Here is a 10,303-nt window from a genome sequence, read left to right as displayed (position 1 = left end):
TTCTGGGGACAGTTTTCCACCAAATAATAATCTTTTTTTCTTAAACCACAAATACAAAATAGGGGACCCGGTCAAATGAGAAGGGGCCCCTGGCCCTTGCCCGAAAAACAAACCCCTTCCCCTTCCCCCCCACCCCGGGAAAGGGGCCCCCCCTCCGGGGTGTGCCCCGAGGCCGCTGCGCGGGCGGCGACCGCGGGAGCCTCAGGCTGTGCCGGGAGTGCCTGGGAGAGAGGACTGAGGCGGAGGGCGCTCGCCTGGGCCATGTGCTCGGGTCCGAGCGGAGTGATGGCCACGCCGAGGTCAGCGCCCAGGTCCCGAGGGCGGAGGTGCGTGGCTATGGCGCGAAGTTGGGAGTGGGCGGGCGGGCTGGCCAGCGCTGGGAAGCCTGTCATATTCTGAAGAGGCCTGGCCTGAGCCGGTGCCAAGTCCGCTAATCTCAACGCTGGCGGGTTCCTCTTGCTCAAAGGGGGCTCCATCAGAACCACACAATCAAACCCATAGGCTCTCGCGGGGGTGACTTTTTTCCCCCTCTGCCCTCCTCCAAAAACATGTATATATTAGGGGCTCTTTAACTTCTTTGTCCTGGTCTCCTAACTCTGCTCATTCCCGTTCCCACTCGGTCCTCCAGCGATTGGCAGAGTGCACACCACATTTGAGCTGCACAGTGGGACCAAGATTTTGGAAATGGCACGGGTGGGATTGGAGCGAGCCGCGTGATTGGCAGCAGCTGCGGCTGCCCGATTGGCTCCCTTTCAGACCCTCGGCCCAGCGGGAAGCCGCCCCGCTGCTCGCGGCCGCCTTAGCTCTCGCTTCGCGCCCCCTCCTCCCCTGGAGCCCTGCATCCCCCACCTCCCCGGGGATGTCCAAGTTGCACTCGCAGAAAGTTTGCGCTGGGCCTGCGCGCGCAACGCTCGGCGTTTCCCAGAAGCTCCTGGCGGAGAGCGTGCGCCGGCACGCGGCCGGAGGGCGAGTGGTGGCTGAGGGCTGGGGACCCCCGGGGGGGACAATAGGCGGAGGGGGGGGGCAACTTCAAACCCCCCCCCGCCTCACTGCACGCAGAGCCCCTTCCCACATCCACACACTAGGCTACGCCGAAGAAAGGGTGATTAGATGTTCGCCCGTCTTCGTACTTGTGGAGAGGATGCTAGAACCTTGTTTGCGAAGGACACCAATCTGCCAGGCGCTCACGTAGGGCTCACAGGAGACGGAATGAGGAAGGGTATTAAAATCCTATTGGTTGTAAAACAATCTGAGCAGTTTGGCTCCGCCAAACACCAAGTGAAGTCAAAATACATCTTTCCCAAAAGGAAACGTTTTACCTCGACTTTTTAGCTCATGGAGTCCTTTTCAATATGCTTCAAAGGAGTTGGCTCGAAATGTAATCTCACTGCTCATCGGTTCTGGATCTGCCACTTCCAATTAGATCTGGGGGGCGGAGGAGGCGGGACTTTGGGCAGCGATTCTAACTTTTGCCTCTGGGAGATACAGTGGCGGGGCAGGCCAAACAGCATCTCTCCAGAAGGAAGCAACCAAGTAAATAATATCCTTTAAGCAGAATCTCTCCTTCCAGTCCAGAATGTACTCCACCTGTGTGCCTCAGTGTCTTTGAAAGGACCATGAATTAGAATTGATCCAAGAAAATAATTTTTAAGTCAAGCAGTGTCTTCGTTATATATTTACTAATTGAATAGACTTTTACCTTGCTATCAATTGTCTAATAATAAGCTGAACTAGCAAGAGAGATGTTTTATTTAAAAACCATAAACACTGGTTTTTTTTAAAAAGTGAAACCCATGTAGTTCAAATGATTTGCCATCAAAGTAGTTTAAAAAGGGTTCCTGCATCACTTTTCGGAGGGGCGGGGAAGAATTGTTTCATCCCCCAAACTTTAGGGTTCTTACTGCCCAGTGTGTCACTCAGCTTTAAAAAGTAAAGCTATTAAAATTGTGTGATGTTCCAAGATGCTCAAAATTTAAAGTCAGGTTTTCATTTTCATTTTGTTGCCCTGCATAAAATTATTTGAAAAAAAATTGACAAATGATTTTTTTTCTTTTGGGATACAATGAAACGTTATTAGTGTAATTCATTTTCAGTCCACACAAAAATAGACTGCACAAGCCATCCTCTGGGAGATGGACCTGGAAAGAGGTAAGACATATTTTCAAAAGCCCTGATTCCATAGCCCCATTTACATTGATGTGAACAATGTTTAACCGGAAACTTCCCTGTGAGCCCAGGAAATGTCATTTCTCTTATAAAACTTACAGCCAAACAAATAAAAGACAATCAAATTTCAAATGTTTTGCTTTTCTTTAATTGTTGGTGAAATTCAAATATGGGGGAATAAAAAAGGCATTAGTGCAAACACAACAAAATTTTTTTAAAAATAAACAACAGTGACAAAATCCACATCCGTACCTGGAAAGGACAAGATCTTTTACAATTTCGTTTTAAAGACTCAAAACCATCTCAAGCCAGCCAGGCAAAGGTGGAGCAAGGACTGTGCCATCTCTATGGATGGTTTATAGGGAAAGCGACATATTTGGGGTTGTCGCCACTGTCTTCATTACCTCTCAGAACATTTCAAGTGAGTTCCCTTTATTTGAATTCCTTGGCAGTGAGCGTCAATACTTCCATAATGGCAGCTTTACGTTCAATTCTGCAGGTTATAAGTAAAAACAAAACAAAAAGAATGAATAAAGAAGAAAATAACCACAACATAACCTTTAATATGGACTGTTGAGCATTTTTATGGTGCAATAAAACGAGTACCTCCACCCCCTTCAAAATAGCTTTTCCTCAAAATTATAACTGCTTTGTTTTATTGAATTGCTGAAATTTAATGGTTTAATGAGTGAAGGCATGAAGGAAAGGCTGTAAAAATGTGAATAATGGTGCAGCAGAGCCCTGCGGAATCTGGAACCCGCCTCCTTGTACAACTCTTGTTAAACACAGCATGATGTGTATCTGTCATCGATTTAATATGTCTTAATTCAAATATAGTCCCCTGATCAATTTCTTTTTATGGAAGCCTTAAAAAAGGAAAGACTTTCTTAGGAAATAATCGAGGTTTGGGTGGCGATTGGAAAGAGGGATATTTACACAGTGCGTTTAATGAATATTTGCAAATTTATGACTCAACCCAGACCCTAAAAAGATAATTGACTCAGGTAAATCGACTTGAAATGCTAATTCTTAAAAGGAAGAACTGGGAACAAAATTCAGTCAACACCAATAAGGCGCCAATAAACTGCCTGCCAATTAAACCTGAGAATAGGCCTAGCTAGACGGTTCTCAGGAAGGCTCCCAGTGAATTTCCGGGATTGCCTTTCTTTATAAAAGAGCTTTTTATTTTGTAGACGCGCTTTTTGTTATTATGATGACCCGCCTAACCCCAGGTGCGCTGTTTCTTTTTAAAGCCTTTTGGGAGCCAAATCCACCCCCCTTTAACATCCCAGTAACTGTGTCATACTTCCTAAATAAACACCGACCATTTCCAGGGCGTTGGAGAAAATACTACTAGTTAAAGGGGTTGGGGGTGGTGTAGAAGTCTTCATGCCAGTTCTGTGGGCTTAGCCCCATATTTCCTCAGTGGTGCCGGCAGTCAGGGCCGATCCTCAAAACTCATGCCCTTGTCTGCGCTTTTGGGAGCAGCTACGTGGCAAGACATGGAAATGCCCTTTCTGGGGTCAACAGGTCCTCCTGGGGAGCACTGATTTCCAGACTTCACTGTTGCACCCCGAACCCCACCCTCCTCCCAGCCCCAAACAAAGGCGCGAGGAGGCTGAGAGGTAAAAGGAAAACACAGAGCTGGCCCGGAACCACCCTGCACTCAGCTGCCTGGAGGCGACGGGACGGGGTCGCTGGAGGTGCCCAGGCCGGCGCTGAGGCTTCCCGCTGCGCAGAGTGGGACTGCGGCTCCCCGGTGCCCTCCGTTCGTCGCTGAACGCAGTGTATTAATTGTGTGGGCAATGAATAAACTCTAAGGGAAGTGGATTGGACATTTCCTGGCCTTTGAGCCTTTGTGTGATGGTTTCTGCAGGCGGGCGAGGGGGTACGGCCAGGGACGGTGAGGGAGACCCGGAAAGAGCAGGAGGACCCACCTAGCTGCCTTTTATTGCCCTTGCAATTGCTTTACTGCTCGCCAGTCCGCAGTGGTTTTCGCGAGAGCTGCCTCCTTGCAGAAGGGCTGGGTGCCTGGCGAAATTGGAGCGCCTAGTGCCATTTGGGCTGCGCCAGAGGCGGGTTCAAGGGCGAACACGGTATCCCGAGTTACCCCAGGGATTAAGGGAAGGACTTGGAGGCGCAGCCCAAAGGCGGCCGTGGGCGCTCCGCTGGGAGGAGAGTTACTAGCAGACACTGAGAACACGGGAGATACACTCGAGAACTCTTTAAGCCGAGGTGAGCTGGGCAGAGGGACCCACGAAGCTGCATCTTATTGAGCTTTATCAGGGCCGGAAGTGACAAAGACTTTGGGTTCAAGGGCTTTTTCCAAACGAGGCTCGCTAGGCACCTAGGCAGTGAGTTTCCCGCTGCCCGCCCCACCCGCACTCGGCAGGGACCAGATCCCTACCCTCCCACCCGCCCTCACCACGAGCGTTCTGACCCGGGGGCACCGAGACCCGCCCCAGGGGCCCGAGCGCTCTGAGCCCCGCAGCCCTCGGAGCGCCTCTGTGAGTGTTGCCTCTCTTTTCCTCCCTTTTGAGCTCGCGCCGAGTCCTCGGGCTTCACGGATACTGTGGAGCTAAGAATAACCAAAAGGTGCTTTTTGCTGAAGTTTATGATCCCTGTCACTTTTACATGGGCTTAACGAGGATTTTTTTTTTTTAAGCAGAAGATTGGAACTGTACAGCTGTGATTGGGATTTGTCTGTTGTCTTGGGTAGTCAAGAATTGGACACACCCCATGTCCACCTGACTTTAGTGGTTAAAAGCCCTCGAAAATGATGGCTCTCTATACTTCCCCACGATTAAAACAAAAATAAACAGAGTAAAATTGGCCTGTCGTCAAATATTCTCATTTGGTTATCAATCACTTTTGCCCTCAAAGATGGAAGTAGTTGGAGATTGGCCTTTGACCCACATTTCACCCGTTAGAATTGGTAAATTCTTGGGAAATGCCTAATTGTTGTGTTTTAAAATATGCTTATAAGGTCAAAACAGGAACCACAAAACTCCCTTATGTGTTCACAGTTCATATAACTACCCAGTATTATTATTTGTATTGGCTTCAAGATGTGTTCTTCTCCCCCTTCATTCTTTATCCTGAAGGATGTTTTTGGATGGGGGACAAAGGAGGAGCAGAGGTGCTGTGGTATGTTTTTTTAAGTCTCAAATTTTGTGGGGAGCCTCCACACACACATTGCACACCGCTTCCAATATCTGTACTTCAATATTTGAAGAAGCTGTTGAGAAAAATCAAATAGTGACACGTTGACGGATTTACTTGTGTAAGCAATATGGTTGACATATGGCATCGTTATTTATGAATGACAGCATAAATTGTATTACAAAGTCTATTGCAATAATACTGCAGTTTATTGGAAAGCTGCTTGCCTGTCACCAGTATTCAACCTCCCTGGATGTAGTCCGCCTGGGAGCCCAAAGGATAGCGGTCCTCAAAATAATTAAACACATTCGTGTAAGCTAATGCCTCCTGTTTTTCGGTTTGTTTTTGTTTTGTTTTGCAGCAGTAGAAACACTCCCATCAGGAAAGAGGAGACAAAGTAAGGACAACCAGTTTTCTTCCTTTTGCAAAACCACAACCACTGTGACACAGAAATGTTGGTGTCTATTATTCTCTGAGTCCCTGATGGCAAATACGCAAACATTTGCATCCCAATCACTAAACTGCTGGCGAGCATATATTTTATAGAGAGACTTTTTATAAGCCCAGTTACAGAATAGTAAATTTTAACTGTAGGAAGAAGAGAAGTTCTTTTAGCAGACAGGAGAGGGCCTTATCCTATGATACCTCCCCATCTCTACTCAACCGCTCCCTTCTCAAAAAATGGCATTTACAAGTTACAACATTGGCTGAGATTTTCACGATTTCCCTTTCTTTTATATTACACGTCTCTAAAGCTCTGACAAAGAACTTTTGTTCTATGTGGGTTTTACTGAGCGGGCTCCCCCCACCACACATGTGGTCCTTCATGGGTCAGGGGTCGCCCAGCCCAGGAGTGGCTGAGAGGGCTGAATCAAAGGTGACCTGCAACTTAATATCCTGTTGATGATCTTGTTGAATTTATGAGTCTGTGATACAGAGGATGGTGCTGAAATCCTTTTGTGGGGGGGCCTGGGGGTCTGGTGTGTACAGACAGCTGATTCTACATTTGTTCCTCCCATCTCTTCCCCCATATGCATCCCTTTCCCTAGGAGAAAATTTAAAACTTTGAATGATATAGCCACCAAGTGTTTCTGCTTTCCAGTTTAAAGGTTGGTTGGTTTGTTTGTTTGTTGTTGTTGGGTTTGTTTGTTTGTGGCGTCTTTCTTTCCTTCCTTCCTTCCTTCCTTCCTTCCTTCCTTCCTTCCTTCCTTCCTTCCTTCCTTCCTTTCTTTCTTTCTTTCTTTCTTTCTTTCTTTCCTCTCCTTTCTTTCTTTTTGGCTTCTGCTGGCCAGCAAGATATACCTGTGTGTGTGCATATTGTGTGTACATATGTATTGTTTTTATGTATATGTACACCCAAAATACTCATCATATACAAAAGAACGCAGTCAGCCATTCACAGAGGCCCACAACCGCAATGAGGTGCTCAGTGAACGAGGCCCGGGTGTTGGATGGGATTTTCTGATTTTTTAAGACACCCGGAATTCTCTGTCGCACTGCCATTCCCTCCATTTGCCATGACATGTAAGCCAGCCGGGGCGCCCAGGGGCCCACCAGGCGGGGTCATCCACAGACAGCAAACCCTCCACTCTCGCCAGCGTGGCGCAGGCTGCGTGAGATCTTCAAAGAGCAATTTTGGAAAACTTACAAAAAGGGGACTTGTTTATCCGATGGAGACAGTGGTGGGTCCCGCGGATCTGCCTCCGCCACAGAGGGTCCTTCCAGAAACCTGTTGAAAAAACGAAATCACTCACACGGTGCAGAACGCAGCCTGGCCGCTTTTTCCCCTTCAGCCAAGGAATCCAAATCTACTTTTGAGGCAATGGCTGAAAAGCCTTCACCGCCCCCCCCCCCCCCCACCCCCGGCTTTTGCTTTCTTGCGCGCGCTCTCTCTCGTTCCTTCCTGAAGAAAAAAAAAGAAAGAAAGAAAGAAAAGAAACACTGTGTCATGAGGGAAAGGCTTTGCGGTTTGTAGAGAAATAAAACACTTCTAAGAGGGGACGGCGACGTGACTTTGAACTTGGCTCAGCTCCTCTGTGTCCTGCAGAGAGAGGAGAGCTGGAGCGGAGAAAGAATAGCCAGGAGGGCCCAGCCTGCGGGGTCTCCGGCGGGAATTCAGGCGTCTGCCCCACTACCCCGCCGCGCGCGGCCCGCGGAATCCAGCGCAAAAGGGGGCCCAGCCGCGCCCGCCCCAAGTGCGGGCTGCGAAAGAGGAATCAAAACGAAAGGAGAGAATGGGGCAAGGCAGAGAGGGACAGAGCTGTGGGGAGGGGGCGAGAAAGTGGGAAAGGAGGAAAACTTGAAATCTGGTGGCTCGAAAGAAATAAAGGAAGTGAGGTTTTGGATGTGCAAAACGGCTATTCTCACGACGAACCTCTAATAAAACGTTTCTTTTGGGCAATATTTTTGGAGTGAGCTTTTCCAGTTATTCTCTCCCTCGCCCCATAGACATTGATGAGCAAAGTAAACAAGTGTGAAAGGCTGTGCAGTGGGCGATTTTTTGACTTCCTGTAGCAGGGGCAGCTTTTCTGACGGGAGGTTTCTCTCTCTCTTCTCTCCGCCTCAATCTCAGGTTCCTCTCTGTTTAGGGGAGCAGTTCGGCATGTGCCTTCCCCCATCCCTCTTTGTGCAGAGTGTGGTGTGTGGGAAAGAAGCGCATTTCCGCCTGGCAGGGAAGGCGAGCATCTCCAGCTACCAGGCAAACTCCTGGCTTTCCGACTAGCTGCTCCGGCCTGGCCTCCCTCTGACTCCTCCAGCGCTCGGTGGGCGCGGGGATGGGGACAGAGCGGGAGCACAGCGCCCCTAATGACAGGGGCTGCGGGGGGCTCCGACCTTGAGACCCACGAAAGCCGGGAGAGGCTGCCGGGGCCGGTGCTGGAGACCCCGGGTGCTGCTAGCAATAGCGAGCGAGAGTGGTCTTCCCGCGTTTTTGCCGGATCCATTTCAACACGAAAAATTTGAAATGCATATTGATTGTTTTCTCTTACTGGAATTTTATTTCAACTCCCAGCAATTTGTAAATAAAAGCAGTTCTCCTCAGACCTTGCATTCACACCTTCGCCGCCTCAGGGCCCGCGGTTGCCTCTCCCGTTCCCTCGGAAGCGCAAGCTTTCCCTCGCGGGACAGGAAATGTCTGCAGCGGTCAACCTGGGCCCGAGGTGGGGGGGGGGGGGGGTGGGCGGCCAGAGTCCCCTGGGCCGAAGGCCAGGGCGGGCACCGCAAGGGGAGGAGCCTCGCGGCCCCACCACCATGGGGGTAGGGGGAGTCGCCCACTCCTGGAGGAGTTATAAAGATCTTCTCGAAGCCCTACCAGCCTGGAGATTTCTTCTCCGGAGGCCCTGAGCCTGACCCGCGGCCGAACTCCAACCTGACAGAGCCTTGCTGGGCCTCGCGCCTCGGGCGTCCCCACACTTCCCACCCCACCATGGCAGCGGCCTGGGCTTCTGGGCATCTACCCCGAGGGTGACATTGTCTATAAACGAATTCCAAACGCTGATGCCCAGTGTTTACTGCTGTGATCGGAGCAGGGCGCAGGGCGCAGGCCGGGGGAGCGGAGCAGCGGGTGGGGGCCATGGCCCAGGAGGGGGCCGGTGTCTGGGTGGGTGTCCACAGAGCGGGAGGAACGGGCGTGTCTGGCTTTATCCAGGCCCATCATCCAGCACCTGTGTTTTCGAGACCACAGAGCAAGTTTACAAAATGGGGAGAAAAGAGGTTGGGAGGGTGCCCACCGATCACGACCTCGGCGCGCTGCCGGCGGGGCCCGGGGCCTGGGGTGTCCCCGCGCACAGGGCCTCCAGCCCCGCGGCCCGGTGTTAGCCACGTTCTCGAGCTGCCAGGGGTACCGGTTTTCGGTGCCCGTCGCTAGGGGCTCGGGGCCGCGGGGAGTCGGTGGCCTCCGCGGAAGGGCGCGAGTGCAGGGTGCCGTCCCCTCCCGGCCTGGCCGCGCGCTATGCCGGTCGCCAGGCACTAGGAGCGCCGCGGCCGGCGGGGGCCGGAGGCGCAGCGCCGAGAGCACCGGCTCAGCTAGGGAGGCTGGCAGGCCCTGGCGGCCGCTCCTCTCCGCCGCGGCAGGAGCGCGGAGGCACGAGGGAGGGGCGGTGGACCCTCCGCGGGGCGGGGGCGCAAGATTGACGGGGCCGCGGCGGCCAATGGCGGCGCTGGGAGAGCGGGCGGGGCGGGAGCCGCGGCGAAAGGGGCGGTGTGACCCGGAGGCCCGGCCTGGAGCTGGTGGGAGGGAGGCCGGGAAGGGAGATGCGAGGGCTAGGGAGGAGGGGGGAGGAAAAGGAGGAGACAAAAAAAGTAAAATAAATAAATAAATAAATAAAAGGCTTCGGCGTCGGTGGCGCCCACTGAAATAAACAGGCGGAGGCGATGGCGGACGGACCCCACCTCGGCTAAAAGGGGGGGACCTGCTTTGGCCTTTTCTCGTTTGCTTGGGCCGCGGATTCCGCTCCGTCCTCGCGGTTGCAGCTGGCCGCTTCTGGTCCAGTGCCCCAGGCCAACTGGAGAGAGGGAGCGAACAAGCTGGAGAGCACTTTTTTTTTTTATTGTTATCGTTTTACAGCCCCGACTCCCCCTCCTCCTCTCCCTCTGCCTCCCTTCTCCCCTCCCACAGCCCCCATCTCCTCTCCTCCTCCTCCCCTCCTCCCGCACAACTTAAAGAAAGAGGGAGCCGCGCGGCCGCTGCCTTCATCGGGGGGAATCCGCGGCTGCCGCAAGTTTGCTACGCCCAGCGCCGCCAATGCCAAGCGCGGAGGACGAGGAGGGCTAAACGCGGCGGCCGCGGCGCCGAACAATACCGGCCGCGCGCAGGAGGAAGCGGCCGACCGAGCGCGCCGCGGAGAAGGTGCCTGGCCTCCGCCCGCCGCCCCAGCGCCCGGGCGGCGGTCAGAAGGAAACGCGGGCGCGCGGGGCCCGGGCGGAAAGCTCCCAATACTTGACTGCGTCCTTTTCTATCCGGTCTGCCTGGGCCAGC

General features: G+C 52.5%; 2 protein-coding genes across 2 annotated transcripts in view; one reads left to right on the top strand and one right to left on the bottom strand.

Moving 5' to 3' along the window:
• The window catches only part of ZIC5 (Zic family member 5), an 11,170-nt gene extending 5,694 nt beyond the window's left edge, over window positions 1–5,476 (bottom strand). The window contains 2 exon segments of the mRNA XM_023764920.1: window positions 134–535; window positions 5,446–5,476. Of these exon segments, the coding sequence (XP_023620688.1) occupies window positions 134–535; window positions 5,446–5,476 (433 nt within the window).
• Window positions 5,477–7,930: 2,454 nt separating this feature from the next.
• Window positions 7,931–10,303, top strand: part of ZIC2 (Zic family member 2) — a 7,456-nt gene continuing 5,083 nt past the window's right edge. The window contains 1 exon segment of the mRNA XM_023764919.1: window positions 7,931–8,026. Within this exon segment, the coding sequence (XP_023620687.1) occupies window positions 7,931–8,026 (96 nt within the window).

Source organism: Myotis lucifugus, unplaced genomic scaffold (assembly GCF_000147115.1).
Source record: "Myotis lucifugus unplaced genomic scaffold, Myoluc2.0 scaffold_363, whole genome shotgun sequence".
Lineage (NCBI taxonomy): Eukaryota > Metazoa > Chordata > Mammalia > Chiroptera > Vespertilionidae > Myotis > Myotis lucifugus.
The sequence above is the reverse complement of the archived record's forward strand: the minus strand, read 5'-3'. Positions and strand labels throughout refer to the sequence as shown.